General features: G+C 41.8%; 1 protein-coding gene across 1 annotated transcript; it reads left to right on the top strand.

The window, feature by feature from the left end:
• The first annotated feature begins 608 nt into the window (after positions 1-608).
• LOC146959950 (uncharacterized) lies at positions 609-15,166 on the top strand. The gene is made up of 6 exons (XM_085772756.1): positions 609-660; positions 12,720-12,964; positions 13,052-13,229; positions 13,366-13,442; positions 13,539-13,719; positions 14,916-15,166. Exons 1-6 carry the CDS (start codon positions 609-611, stop codon positions 15,164-15,166), a joined length of 984 nt encoding a protein of 327 aa, XP_085628882.1.
• The last annotated feature ends 918 nt before the right edge of the window (positions 15,167-16,084 follow it).

Here is a 16,084-nt window from a genome sequence, read left to right as displayed (position 1 = left end):
AGCCTACAGGTCTTTACACACTTGCAGGCCATGAGCTCCAAGACAGCCATTGGAGCTGGGAGCCCTCGCATCCAGTCCAACACCAGCATACCTACAGTAAAAGAAGAAGTGTAAGATCCAAGTCACACACTTTCCATGTCTCATCTACTTCACTAAAGAGCTGAAGTGTACAGAAATTACCTATACTGTTGCAGTGAATTTACTAAAAGCATACCTTTGACGTCTGTTTTCCATCCATAACCTTTTGGCTCTGGTATGCCTGGTTGTCCTTCCAGACATTGCCTCCATACTGCTGCCTGGTAATTTGCACGCTGTGTATGCAGCTGTAAGCAGTCCCTGCAAGGCGGAAGAAGGCTTGACTCCATTTCACCCCTTTTGGTGCAGAACATCAGGTACCGAAGGTCGTTCACATCACATATGTCAGATGATGGTGCATACATCTGACACACAAAGGATTCCATGGCTCCGTGTAAGTGCTCTGATACATCCCATGATGTTCCCAGGGATTTGAAGCCCTCTTGATATGTCCTGTTTCCTTTAACAAGTTTGAAAGCACAGAGTTTCCCTCTTCCTGCAAAAGCACTCACACTATCACAACCTGTAAAGGCATGGAGACCTACAAGAGCATCACAGAGATCATCTCCATGGAGTTCAGCAAGGGTGCTAATGTTGATGTATCTTGTTCTATTCTGACTCCCACATTTCAGGTACATGGTGCAGTTTATCTTCTTACAGTTCCCTAAGCAAAGGACCATGACATCTGTGTCCTCACTCACAATCACTGTAGTTTTATAGCCATTCTGGCTGGCATGAGCAGCATGTAGGAGCATGCGGGTGTCTGCCTCCTCATGGGAACACTTTAACCCCATCACAACTTTCACATCTTTGTTCTTAAGACAATAGCATGTCTCTCCACATGTTACAAAAAGCTGCTTTTCTTGAAGCTTCACCTGGTTTTCTGGCAGCTTCCACTGGTCCACAATGAACTTGATCAAGGCAGTTTTTCTCTCTGGATTGCTTAAGAGTTTTCTCCACTGCACAACATTGTGTCCCGGGGCAATGTTCTTCCATTGAGTGCTACTTGTTGCACCTCGATTGTCTCTCTCAGCATTCTTGATGGATGTTTTCCTGTACACATCAAACACCACATCTATTTGTGTACTCTTTCCTCCTTCATGCAAAGCAAAGTTCAGCACAGAACCAGCAATCTCTCCAAAAGTCTTGCCATCACCTTTCAGTTTCTGAACAAGGCTCATTCCATCAATGATGCATGCAGAGAGATTTCCAATATCTTCAACTGCTGATGCTGATTTCTCTAACTCTCTAGCAAGAGCGGCCTTATTGGTCTTTCGCAGCGAACCGTCTGGATTTGAAAGTGACCAAGGCAGTGGACCAAGTGGATGAGCCAGGACATCTTTAATGTGAAAACTTCTACTTTGTGAAACAATTATCATATGCCCAAAGAGATTTCTGTCTGCTTTCAATATCAACTCCTTGTTTTGTTTTTGATTTCCTCTGTCTCTTTTTGTGAGGCTTGAGAATGTCTTCAGATTCTGTTTTTTCATTCTGTCGTGGAATTTGGTTTCTGGTGATTCTTTTTCCAAACGCTCACCTCTGAACTTCTGATATGCTTCCTCTCCAGTCTGGTGAGCTTGCAGCAGATCACTGGTTATGTCTGGTGACACAGCGATTCCTGTGGAAAGACTGATGATGTCAGACTGATCTGGACTGAGAGGGTTTACCCAGCTATTTTTCATAAGCTCTACAAAGGCATTCACATCAGCCCTGTCCTTCTCTATTCTGGTCTTCTGTAGATCGTGATGACTGAAACTGCCTGTAGTTTTGGTGCCTGTCATGTTCCTGAGTTGCCTTAGGTACTGACTTCTGTTTTCTGAAGTGAGATAGTATCTGGTGACTGCTCCTGCTTTTAGGCTGAAACCCTTGGTTCCTCCAGCAGTCTGGGTGTCCTTGTTTATGGTCTCCTCAATTGTCTGGTCAACTGGAATCTTTCCAAAGGGATTGTTCCCACTGAGCTGGACAGACAAACCACCCTTTGCAATGTGTGCATGAACAGCAGGATTATCAGTCTCCAGGCGAGACATTTGTGCATAGTAGTATGTCAGATATCTGGCATAGTTGATCTTATCATATGCAAAGCACCATGGAATGATGGCTCTTATTGCTGTAAGATGCATCATCCAATTTCCCTCTCGTGATGCTCGAATTAGGCAAAGCAGAATCTCAACCATGTCCACATAGGACATCCAGAAGGCAGACAGGGGACCATTGTCTTTTCTGAGGAAGCTGAGGTACTCATTAAATTGTGTCAGAATACGCTGACATGAATCCTGCTTGAGAGTTTCCTCAAATCTTGTCTGTGTTAATTCTTCACACAGGTTGTTGGCAGTTTGCAGAGTTGTTTCCAGGTGAATAATATCATCCTGGTGATTCTCTTCTAACCAAGGTTGAAAACCTTCCCATGCTAGTCTCAAGAAAGCCTAATAGAGCAGTTTGTGGAGCCTTACTGCACGATTATACTTGTGCCCATCAATAACTCCTGAGACTGAGCCGTCAGCTATCACTCCTGCTTCTATGCAAAGGTCTCTTTAGACCAGCATCTCCAAACCGTTGGCCAATTGTTGCCATGAAGGCACAGGTGGTATGGAAGACTCCCATTCTAAGGATGATGTCCTTGAGTAGCTCCTGGTTTTTCCAAGTAATTTCAACAGCTTTGGCATACAATGCCTGGTCAAAGACAACAATTATGTTGTTAAGCTGCAGAGATTTCATGATGTTTAGTGACTGGAGAAGTATCTCATTTACTGTTGATAGCTGTGTAGCAGGAGCATTGATTGTAGGCAAATAGCCTATATTATCTTCTTGTACACATGTTTCACTGTGGGTGAGGATGTTGAACCCAGTCCAGCTACATATATCTTTGTTGGAAAGACGAGCCATCAGCCACATGTGGTTTTTGTCTGCTGCATCCTTTAGACATGTGGTGTGATCATTATCAATTGTCTGTACAAGAGGAGGGTTGGCACGCTCTCCTGCGTTGTAAATAGGAAGCATCATCTCAACTGCTCCAATGCTTCTCATCTTGGTTTTTGGGATACAAGGCAAAGATCTGATCTCAGCAGAATGGTCAGTGATAGGCTTTGCTTGCACAGCGATTCCATTCACTCTGTGTGATGTCCCCTTGCCACTGATTGTTTCCTCCAGTCTGTCTATATTGTCCCATGCCAATGTTGTGAACAGACCGGGCTTGATGTTTTGTGGTAATGGGATGGTATCTTTACTTGCTGCTTGCTTCTGAAGACAGAGGGCCGTGTCTATTTCTTCTACCTGAGAATATGATACACTATATGGCCGAGTCGGTTTAGCATCTGTATCAGTTCCACATTTCCAGTAAGAGATTTGATAGCAAAGGGCAATAAAATGTGTTTTGCAGGCTTAACTTTGCCAGAGGTAACAGCATAAACTAAATCTTGACCAAAGGATGCAGTGAGCCTTTGCACTCTCTGCGATGGGTTATCACTTCCTGTGGTTTTACCTGTTAGGAGTGTCTGGAGAAACTCTACTAGACACAGAGGAATGCTGTTCATCTTTCCAGATCTGACACATGTGGTGGCCATGCCTGAGTAATATCCTGTTTCTGGATATGATTTCTGATCTTCAGTGCCACTTGTGATATCACATCACTGCCAGTATTTGATTTGAACAACTTCTGTTCCTCTTTAAGTTCATGGAAAACTTTTACAAGTTCATCCATTTTCAAATTGTCAGGATATACCAACAGCTTTCCTGTGTCATTTGGTGTGATATGTAAAGATGGACCAAATTCAGCTTCAACTCTGCGGCGTAAGTGTTTTTTTATTGAGGGTATCACCTGTGTTACACCACACTTCTTTTTATTTACTTCTAGTGTAGTGGTTAGGGTGGCTGCTTGCCAACCCCAAGGTCACTGGTTCAAATCCAGGTTGAGCAATCTTGTTATGTTATGTTGAATTCTGCTCCCCTCCATCACCCTCAATTGGTTACAGGTGGTCGTTAAGAGACGCATTAATTGCTAGTGTCACAGTTTGCAGCACATCATCACATTACAATCAATGACAACATGCTTATGTGTGTGCTCTCTGTAGTAACTTTCCTTACTTTTTTTTTAAAGCAGAAGCCAGTGATCCTCTTATTAAAGGTTTTCTTTGCCCCTCACATACTGTCTCTGTCTGTAGTCTAGTGGTTAGCTTGCTGGGCTGAAGACCTGAAGGTTGCTAGTTCAAATCTTGCCTCAACAACAATTATAGTGAAATATTTTCCCAGTCGTCCTCTGTTGACTTCTGATAACTTGCTCTCAGCCTGAAATTCACAGAAATTTTCATTGTAAGTCATTCAAGCTTGACTCTCAAGCTTTCTTGGTGTTGACACAGTGTGTTTCCAACAGGTGCAGCTTTGGGCTTGTTAACTTCAGAGTGAGACAGAGTGCAGCTCATCAACAGACAACAGTCTTTGCAACTGTGTGTACACTGTGGCGCTAGAGGCAGAGTGAAAGTCTACTGACCATGAGGTTGTGGGTTCGATTCCTACCTCGGTCAAACATTTGTATGGTGATCACTGCTTGCACTATTTGCTAATTCTGCAACAGCGTTCAGCTGCTTTCAGCATTCACACCATTTCCATTCTTGGAAATGCTTTTTCTAGTTCAGCATTCACACTATTGTTATTCGGTTCGGCCATTTTCTGCCTTTCTTCGGCATTTAACTAGTCCTTCATACTTTGTGCTATTTCAACAATTCAAATATCAAAATGTTCAGCCTTTTCGGGACAGGTGTGCTATGTCTTTTCTCTTTTCAACTATTCATGCTTTTTGCAATATTCAACTATTTCTGATTTTTTTTCCCCATAGAGAATGCATTCTTTCAGCCTTTAAAGCGTCCACATACTTTCAGCTAGAGACTTCATTCAAATTCTGAGCTGTAGACAAACTTTTTAAGTATTCTTCTATGACTCATCTTATTGATATCTTCAACAGTTTCTGATATTTGGCCGCTTTAAAATCATTGACAAAATCCAGCTTTATAATGGGTGTGTGTTGCGTCTAACGAGCAGGGCTTAGAGTGAGTGACATCATCGCTAGAGTGAGAGGGATCGAAAAAACATTCAGGATTTTTTCTGGATAAATTGCCAGCACGGCCACAAATTAAACTCTAGACACATGATTTCCTCACTGGTTTGTAGCCACACTTGTCGTGTCTCATTTAATGTGCTCAAAACAGCAGACAGACTTACAGAATTGTCTCAATGAGCCTAATTGTGCAGCTAGACCCGCTCCAGTGGCTCATCCACTTCAATATAAAAGTAGGAGCTGATTTTTTTAGAAAAACAGAAATGCCCCCCTTTTCTACCTTGCGACCCTGAGAAAAGTTTTTGCCCTACAAACATTTAATGCACATCAATGTGCTCAGGAAGGTCTCTTTGCCCCAGTAGTCATGGCCACATTCTGATAAGAGGTACGGTTCTCTTTTTATGGGCTGTTTTCAGAAGCTGCACAGAGCTCAAATCTCTCTGCTCTGCTCTGCTCTGCTCTGCTCTGCTCTGTGTGCAGTTGGTCCAGCTGTAGCGGCCAGCTCGTTATCAAAGTCTATAAATAGAACAGTGCAGGTGCAGCCTGGCCGCTCGTTAAGATGTTTTTAAACACAGGCCCACACACACACATGATAAACCAGACTGACAGAGGATGTCCACGCACAAACACAGGCATCACACTCACACAGACAGACACACACAGACACTCACACACAGTCACACATGCACACATACACAAACAGACAAACACACACACAGTAAAATGTAAGCAGTTAGTTGAGTCGCCATGGTAACTTCTGAGGGCAGGCTGCCAATCAATCAGATCATTAGGGAGAGAGGAGTTCTGTGGCTTTCTGCACATGTACACGCAGACAGAAGCTGCGTTTCCATTACAGATTTTCGCAAAATAAAAGCGATATTTCTGAAACTTCGAAAAAGTGCAATTGCTATTTGCGGGTGTTTCCATTGAAAGGTGTTTTGCGAATGAGCCGTAATGCGTCTTGCGTTTCTGTGGTGACGGCACAGCGATCTCAGCTGCCTACAGCTGTTGCTGTTACTGTTTTTAACAAAGACAAAAACAGCGCTTGATTACGGAAAGGCAAAGCCCGTGTGGCGCTGGCAGCGGCCACAAATAAGGGCGCACTCACACTAGGGCCAGTTGTTCCGTACCGCGCTGAAGCCCGAATGCCCCCTCCCCTGTCCCCCGCTGGCCCGCACTCACACCACCTCCAACCCAAGCTGATCAAGCACGGTTGCCTCCGTTGATATATAGGGACTATTTGTTTACCAACACGGCGGATGTGTGCTTTAACCTGACTGCAGAAAGAATGGAGCCTTTTAAACACCAACGGTGCTGAGGCGCTGTCGCACTGACAACATAGGCGGTTGTGTCCACACACCCGTACTGGTTTATGTGACTTAAGGGGACATGTCGGCGCAGGAGGGAGTGGGAGTGTGGATGCGAGCCAAATTTCCTTCAACCATGCACGGAAAAGGGGAATGATAGGAAAGGTTTTTCTAATTTAATGAGAAACAATGCCCAGGTCAGCAATGCATGACAATTATGTGGTCCATTCGTCCCCTCAAGTTACATAAACCAACACAGCGTGGACACACACAACTCCGGCGAGGCCGGTGATGTGTAGAAAAGCGAAAAAAGTGTTTCCATTACACTTTTGCGATACACGTTTGTATCGATACGTCTCAAAAACCACCTCATGAGAGCGTAAAAACTTTTTTGCGATATTTGAGAGTTTTTTCGAAATGTAGGTGTTTCCATTACCAGTTTTTAATTTCGCTATTTAGGTTTTGCGCATTTCAAGGGGTAATGGAAACACACCTAGAGAGACCGTCAGACTCACACACCCAGACACACACACACACACACACACACACACACAGGTTTTCAGCTCAAATTCACCAGCCTCTCAATTATTTTATACTTTTGATGTAAACATCTCCAACAATTTATATTTTTCTCATGAATTTAAGTTCAGACGTTTAGTCTTTCCAACTCTATTAATAGTAGTACAATTACAGGTGGAGCCTGGGACATAGGACGCAGCTTTTAACATGTGTCCTATCTATCTATCTATCTATCTATCTATCTATCTATCTATCTATCTATCTATCTATCTATCTATCTATCTATCTATCTATCTATAAACCCTTTGTCTCTTTTTTTCTCTCTTTTTCTTTCTTTCTTTTACTCCTTCATTTGTATTTTACATAACTTCTTTCTATCTTTCCCTCCCTATCCATCCATCCATCTACCTCTTTCTATCTATCATCCCCCTCTCTCTTTTTCTTCTTTCTTTCTTTCACCCCATTTCTTTTTACTTCTTTGTTTCTTTCTGTTTTTCTTTCTACTCCTTTTCTCTTTCTATGTTTCTACCCAGGGCTGTAAACTAACTTTTTGGCTCACCTGCCAAGGGGACCGGTAGATGAAAAAATCTACCGGCCAAGTACATTTTTTACCGGCCAAATAATAAGTTGCCTCTTTTCGTTACATATACATCAGTTTCAGCACTTTTCATTGAGATAACAGTATTTTATAGCAATACATGCTTTGAAAAGAAGCCAAAGCCAAATAAATTGTAATCTTATTAAATAATCAAAACATTCCAAATTGGGAAACCTTAACATTGCAAAACTAACAAACAAAACATTCCTTCTATTCTGTATTCTGTTACTCAGAGATGTTCACAAGTCTTTTTTTGCAAGTCCAAGTCAAGTCTCAAGTCTTTGTGGGGTGAGACTTCATCAAGTCTCAAGTCTTTGGTCACGAGTTCAAGTCAAGTCTCAAGTCTCTAAAAAATAAAAGTCTCCTGTCTCTTCTGGTTAATGACCCTTCTATCATCTGCTGCTATCTGGTCTACTAAGAATACTGCACAGCTATATCTAAGACATTCAAAGCATTTACTGTATTATTATCACTCCTTTATTAGCATACAGTACCCATTGATTAGTTGTTTATGATCACTTTAAATAGGCTACTGCAATGCAATATGAAGAAAACACACAATGAAAGCTTTCCTTTAAAGAAAAACTGTATTCTGAGTCAAGAAAGAATCAAGGCTGCTCTGCCCCTCTGCATGTTTCTGAGAAGAACTGCTGTTATTATTTTTTTTAATTAGCTCAGTCAACTCATGGGGGCGTGTCGACCCGTGCAGACTTCTATACGAGCCTTCAGTCATATTTCGCAGCAAAAAAACAAAACAAACTTATCCTGTAGCCTGATATGTGCCAGACCAGTTATGCAGCAGTCCCCGTGAAGGAGGGCCAGACAACAAACGTTGTGCCTCACCTGTACAGACGGTGCAGCTATAGGCTATTAAAAAAAAAAAAAAAGCCGGTTCACAGTCACCTGTCACTCACCCGCAGCTGACTGAGCTGTCAGAGGAGCTCTGTCCCTCTCTCTTGTGTTTGGCTGCACTCTGGCACGAGCCAAAAAAAAAAAAAAAGATTGTTCACGAGTCCCAAAACACGAGTCCAAGTCAAGTCTGAAGTCTCTGTGTGTGTGACTTAAGTGCAACTCGAGTTTGAGTCGCAAACTGAGTCCCCACCTCTGGTCTATAGCTCCGTGAGCGCGAGAGAGATAGGCAGGCACGCACGCACACAGCTGCGGGGCAAAAACAATCAGCGCGGAGAAATGCACGTCTGCTGTAAAAGGGAGGGCTCCGGCTCGCGCGGAGCGCGTGATTTTCGGTGCGCGTGTACGTGTGTGACACTGGCGTGAGGCTACGTTGCACTTCAGTGCGACTGCGACACAACAGCAACAACAACACGGGACAAACATCTACCCGCCCCCGTGGCGTGTAGCCCTCCAAATTTAAGTCGCCAGGGGAATATTTTAGTCGCATTTGGCGAGTGGCGACCGTTAGTTTACAGCCCTGTTTCTACCCCATTTCTTTCTTTCTTTCTTTCTACTGCTCTCTGTATATCTCTCTCTTTCATTTATCCACCCCAATTTCTTTCCTTCTTTCTTACTACCCCTCTGTCTCTTTCATTCATTCTCTATTCTCTTTATGTTCTATTATTCAGTTTTTCTTACCTTTTTCTTTCTCTATCTACCCTTCTCTCTGTGTCTTCTTTCTTTCTGTCCTTTTGTTCTTTCTTTCTTTCTCCATCTACCCTTCCCATTTTCTTTCTTTCCTTCTGTCCTTTTCTTCTTTCTTTCTTTCTTTCTTCAGCTCATTCAGCATTGTTTCAACAATTTATTCAGCTCATTCAGCATTGCTTTCAGCATTCACACCATTTCCATTCTTGGAAATGTTTTTTCTAGTTATTTTTCCACAAACGTGTGTCTTGATCGGGATCGGTGTGCTATTACTTTTCTCAACAGTGTACGACTGCACAAAATTTTTGCATTGAAGTCAATGGGACGGGCAAAAAAGAAAGAGCGAAAAAGACCAATCATTGGATTTTAACAAACGTCTACTGCTCAGGCATACTTTCACCTAGAGACTCCATTTAAACTTTAAACAGTAGACACAAGTCGTGTGTATTGGTGTATTACTCCACGTTTTGATAGGTCATATAGTTTTTGATCAATCCCTGATCAATGACCATGATCATTTTTGGAGAAATTATGAGATTATAATGGTTGTGTATTGCACGGAATGTTCGTGTCAGAGTGCGTGACATCATCGGTTAGAGTGGGAGAGATGCCAGAAAAACTCCAGATTTTTTCTCTTTCCACACTGAGCCTGGCCACAATTTACACTCTACACACATAATTTTTTTCAGAATTTGTAAGACAAACTTGTTATCTCTCATATCATGTGCTCAAAATATCAGAGAGACTTACAGAATTTACAGAATAAGCCTCTGAGTGCGGCCACGTCTGTCTCTGCTCCTCATTGACTCCAATACAAATATTTTCTGAGAGAAGCAGAACGGACTGATGTTTTAAAACTGCCATCCTCTCCAAAATATTTACTGTAGAAACACCAAATCGTACCAAATTTTTCAGGAAGTCCTTAGAGCAATGTGATCTGTGTTTTGTTCTGATAGGAATTACCGTTTTGTCATGCTAAGCCTAAATGTGAGACCGGTTTAGAGGCAGAAAATGGCTCTTTTTCTCCACGTTTCTGTCTGTCTCAGCCTGCGGGGGCCCCTATCACCGTGGTAACCTCTGTGATTCTCAGGCCAGAGCTCGTTAACTTCATAAACAATCCACCTGGCGCTCGTTTAAATGTTTATAAACACAGACACAGCGAAATCAGACTGACACAGGATGCAGCTCATAACATGTGTCAAGTCAGTCACACACAGACTCTAGAACCAGCTTCATGTGATTACAGTTACAGACACACACACACATCAAAACACACAGGTAACACACAACTGTGCGTGGAAGCGCGCACTCCTCTCCCACACTCTAACACACACAGGTAACTTCATGTGATTATACACACACACACACACAGTTAACCTAATGTGATTACAGCTCCTCCATATCAGTGCTTATAGAAAGATGATCATGTGTCTGTCTGATCAGCTCTGTCTTGACCTTAAGATCGTGGGTTTGATTCCCATGTTGACAGAGATGGCAAAACCGGCAGTAGCCCCGTGGGCCTTTCAAAATTTCCCCAGAGGAAATTTTCTAGTTATCATTATTATTGTTATTTTTATTATATTTAAGATGAACGTTGCAACATTATATTTTGGATCGAACAAGTAGCCCTTCATCAGGACCCTTGAAGTAGCTCTCGGTTTCAAAAAAGTTGGTGACCCCTGATTTATAGTGATCACGTTAGTCCAGAGTCAATTTGATCACTATAAGCGGTTTCCACTGTATTTACATCAAGATGGTGGCTCTGTTGCCCTGTATGACCACTACTATCAGGAAATCTTTACTAAAACTCCCTCAAATCCTAATAAATAATGTTTTTAAGTTGAGACCAGTAAATGGTCCTGAGATGAAGGATAACCTGTGTTTACTGTAGGAAACATACAAAACACACACAAAATTGTCTGTGAACCTCATGTAAATGTCAGGGTTTTGCTGTGGCTCTCTGCCTCACTTCATGCCAGACATACAAGGCGAGTGGGCCATTTTTGCAAGGGTTTATGTTAGTTTGCTCACAGCTTATGAAAGTGTAGGTGGCGCTCAGTGTACAATAGAAGGGCCAATGTTATGTATAAATTTATCAAAGCAAACACACCAGTTGATGTGCAGATCGATACTGAAATATCGATACTTCCGATACCAGGTCTGTATGCTCTAGAATCGATACTCAAATGAAAATATCGATACTTTTGATACTTCAGTCATTCGTGGTTATGCATGTCATTAACATGGAAAGTAACTAAACTATTCAGATCTTGTCTAAATGACACGCGGTTGGTAGGAACTACTTTTTCTTCCGCCTGGGTAAGTACGTAACGCGTAAGTGCAGCGGCATGCAGCTGCTCACAAAGTCAGTCTGTGTAGAGTCAATGACGGAGCGGAAAGGAGTTATATGTGGGGCTATTTCAGTGCCACAAACAGTGAAGACGAAGTCTGTAATATCTGTGAGAAAATTATAAATAATATTATAAATGCATGAATTAAAAAAATATATGTTTGTTTATCATTTTCTTATTTAATTTATGGTTTTATTATTTTACAAATGTTCTTTTTTTAGTGTTTGAAACACTATTTTCGGCTATATTCTAAATGAGTAGTTCAGAGTTTAAAATAAATACGTTAGGCTACTCTGAAGTCTTGCATCCTTAGGAAGCTATGACTTGAAATACACTACTTTTTTTTTTTATTAGATTTACCAGGCACATTAGGTGCATTTGCACAAAGTATCGGTATCGGATCGGTATCGCCGATACCAGCCTGAATTTTACTCAGTATCGGATCGGTAAGGAAATTTGTGGTATCGAACATCACTATTGAGAACTAAAGTTAATGTGGCCATTTTTCTTTTCCAATTAGAGTACATCACACCAGATCCTGACCAGCCCACAACACGGACACATGGGAAGTCAAACGGAGCCTGCATCTACTGGAGATCGTCAAACACAGTTCAGCCCTCATTTGGTATCTGTTGGCACAAATATGTTGTTGTACCCATCAACAAAATCTGTTGCCACACAGCTGGCCTATCGTACACTCAAACAACACGTGAGAAGCAAAGGTGTGTGTATGTAATTAGGACAATAAATGAGTAGACTATAGCATTCATCTTCCTGTAAAGTGGAAACATAAACATGCATATTTACTTACATCACAATATCAAAACCTAAATAGATTCACTTTTATTTCTTTCATTCTGTCTTTCTCATCAGGGACGCAGACAGATGTTTCACACCAGAATGTTGGCACACAAGACTAGAAAAGAGGTTGAAGTGGACACAGGGCTTGAGTTTTCCTCCACACCAATCAGACCAGCAAAGCGACCACACCTTGAATTTGAGATGGAGGAGGACGAGGACGAGGACGAGGAAGAGGAAGAGGAAGAGGAAGAAGAAACTCCACATGACTCAACATACGACCCCGGTGACTCCATTACAGAGCCATCTGAAATTAGGTAAGATGCCACTACAGCACATCATTTTCAACAATATTTATGTAAATAATTGAGGATTCTTTATTTCCTGATAGTGGAATAGAGTCAACCACAGCCTACAATGACACAAAGTACTGTACATTGTATTTGAGAGCTGTCTGATGGATCTACTACAAACCTGTCCAGTGTGCCAGTGGGACTGTCAGGTGCAGCCACGGAGACTGGGGACATATGTGGCCTTTACTCAGCTTTGCCTCAACTGCCTATATACCAGAAAATGGCAGAGCCAGCCATTGAAAGGAAACACTCCTGTGGGAAACCTCCAACTATCTGCAGCTATTTACTTTACTGGTGGATCCTTCATTCAGGTGCACAAGGTATTGGAGCGACTGTAGCCTGTATAAAAAACACATGTTTGTCTTATACTGAAACAGTTATACATGTTTATCTTATATGTTTTCCAGATTTTCAAAGCCATGAATGTCAAGATGTTTAAATATGACACCTTCAGAAGGCATGCTCGGAATCTACTTGAACCCGCTATAATCCACAAATGGAAGAAGGATCAGCAGACTCTGTTTCAGACTCTGAAAAAGGAAAGCAGTATCGCAGTGGGTGGAGATATGAGAGCAGACTCACCAGGTGAGGAGTCATTCTATACTGAATGACTTGCTTTACTTTTTAGCACTGTCCTTGGTAATCAGCGATGACATAATTGTACAACTAATGTATTATTTAAATTCATTCTATTCATCTATAATTTTCTCATACACAAAATGACACTCTGCAAAATGTGGCAGCTACACCCTGATGCACCTGGTCAGCAACAAGATAATCGACATCCAGCTTGTACAGGTAATTTTTCATTTACATGGACCGTGGGTCAACAAGATCTGTGTGCATTTCCTTTTTGTAATGTCAACAAGTGCATAAATATTTTTGCATCAACAGAGCAATGAGGTCGGTGGCAGTGTATATATGGAAAAAGAGGGGCTGAAAAGGGGCCTTGATCATCTGGAAACAAACAATGTAAAATTGGATTACATTGTGACTGACCGCCACCCACAGGTGCAGAAATTTCTGAGGGAGCGTGGGGTCACCCAGTACTATGATGTTTGGCACCTTGAGAAAGGTAATTACTAGAAACCTTTGTATAATATTAATATTTCATGAAACACATAACATTGATTCAAAGTTGTCCATATGTTTAAATAAATTGTACAATTCTGTCTTGTCAGCCCTGTCCAAAAAGTTACAGGCATTAGCAAGAAACAAGGACTATGCAGTGTTGCAGAGGTGGCTGCCTGCAATTAAAAATCGCATGTACTAGACTGCTACTTCTTCAAAATCTGGAACAGAGAAGGCAGCCAAGTGGAAGTAAATAATCAATCACATTCAGGATGTCCACTCATATGATGATCCACTGTACCCCAAGCGTCTTCATGCTGACAAAGTCTCCACAGACCCCAGCAAGTGGTTTCAGCCATGTATGTATCAAGCATTTTGGACTTCATAATTGCTTCTAATAAACATGATGTAAATACTAAGAATGTGCAATACCAACCAAATAGATGTTTCTGTTACAGAACAATTGTAATGAGTACTTTCACCAATTCAATGTGTCTTTCTGACATTTCAGGTACACTGCCCCTGTACAAAGTTGAAAAAATATTGGTCAACAAAAGAGTTCTCCGGGATGTGGAAAAACTGAGTGAAGACCATCAGACTTCTTCACTTGAGTCTTTCCATAGTGTAATTTTACGATTTGCCCCGAAGAATGTTGTATTATCTTACATTATAATAATAATAATAATAATAATAATTATGTTTGGGGTGAATAGCATTATCAGAGTTTATTGCATCTGCTAACTGTCAAGCCTCTTGTTTTAAGATTTCATATTACTGTAGACTTTTGTTTCAATCCTACACTGGCCTTATGTAGTTTTTTTACAGACTTATTTTATAGACTATACTATATAGATCTATGGGCTTTATCTTTTTTTTAGGCTGTACCTAGCTGCCATGCATTTCAATGAAAATGCACAACGGGACCAAGCCACAACTTTGGAGGGCAAAGCTGTATACAAGGTCACCTTCCCGAAGTATAAGAAGGGACAAGCGACAGCGAAGCCAGTTAAAACAAAGCCAACTTTCAGTGAGTACAAAACAAAACTTTAATAATAATTTCCAAGTAGCCTACAGAATTGTAAAAGGCCACAACTGCAGTAACATTACAAAATAACTAGGACACATCATCCACCATTTGGAGACATAGTAATAAATAAAAAATGGGGAAAAAAGTGTCAGTAATATGTAAACATTCTCCAGGATATGTTAGTGACCTGATGATGCTGGTGTTTGAGGAGGTTTTTGAGGACCCGATCAAGTACACAGAGGAACTCAAAGACGTCCCCATCCCAGAGGACCTCTGTGCACAGTTTGAGAGACCGTTGAAGGAGGAGGTCATCGCCAAACATGTCTCTCGATTCAGTCGAGGGGCGGCCAGCGGAAGCCAACATAGCGGCCAGATGGACTGGGAAACTCCTGGCGTATCCGGCACACAACACAGGACGGGATGACCACCCTCACATGCCGACCCAGGTATCCCCAACACCAGCTTACAAAGCTGCGATAAGCAAGATGCCTGTAACGTCTGATGGACAGAGAAGAAAACCATCATCATTTCATGAATTAATTACTATTATATTCTTTGTGTTTCAGGTCTTGTGATTCACAGGGGAAATCCTCAGCTCCTGGTAGGGGCAGGTCAGCAGGCAAATGGAGGGCTCCAGATCTCAGTGCTTGACCGAAGGCTGAGCTGGCCAGAATGCCGCCATCACTACTCCTCCCATAGCCTCCGACATCAACAACCCGGAACCAGTACTCAGCATCTACAACCGCCAAGAGAACTATAGAGTGAGTTCCCTTATAGTTATAGAACTGAGAGCCCGAGTTGTCTGGGGCCTTCAGCACCACATGCTTGCCATCAACTGCTCCGCAGCAGAGAGGGAAGTTCCACCGCTCCTCAAACCTCCCAGCAATGGACCTCCACTCATCTGTTGTTGGCACTGGCATGAAGTCATCCACCAGGCAGTCCCAAATAGCGCTGACCACATCTTCCACTATTTTGGAGACAGTGAAGACTCCAACGCGGAAGCTGTCAGCAATGGTCCTGAAGCTAGATATCTGTAACACAAAAATAATGATATAATATTAACTTTTTTCCTATAGCACTTCATGAAATTAAAAAATATAAACATTAGCAATATATTTGCATATAGGGACTTATAGAATGTAGATATGTAATTTATACATGAATGACTACTGTCATTATTATTATTATATAAGAAATTAGTAGGGCTGACCCAAAAAAATCGAAGCTTCGAAGCTTTGTTCGTTGCCATGGTAATTGATCATGAAGTCCGTGATCGATTGTTTTTTTTTCTTCCTCTTTTTGACACCGGTTCTCATCGGCAATTGTTACATTAAAATGAGTA

The sequence above is a fragment of the Trachurus japonicus genome, unplaced genomic scaffold (assembly GCF_045865225.1).
Source record: "Trachurus japonicus isolate A0001 unplaced genomic scaffold, Traja_1.0 AP030833.1".
NCBI lineage: Eukaryota > Metazoa > Chordata > Actinopteri > Carangiformes > Carangidae > Trachurus > Trachurus japonicus.
Note: the sequence above shows the minus strand (reverse complement) of the source record. Positions and strands in the feature narration are given on the sequence as shown.

Bases quoted from the DNA above. Each gene is read 5' to 3' on its own strand.
- LOC146959950 (XM_085772756.1), top strand. From the start codon at position 609: ATGGAGACCTACAAGAGCATCACAGAGATCATCTCCATGGAGTTCAGC. The intron at 13,230-13,365 runs GTGAGGAGTCAT...CATACACAAAAT, and splicing joins TATGAGAGCAGACTCACCAG to GACACTCTGCAAAATGTGGC. The intron at 13,443-13,538 runs GTAATTTTTCAT...TTGCATCAACAG, and splicing joins TCGACATCCAGCTTGTACAG to AGCAATGAGGTCGGTGGCAG.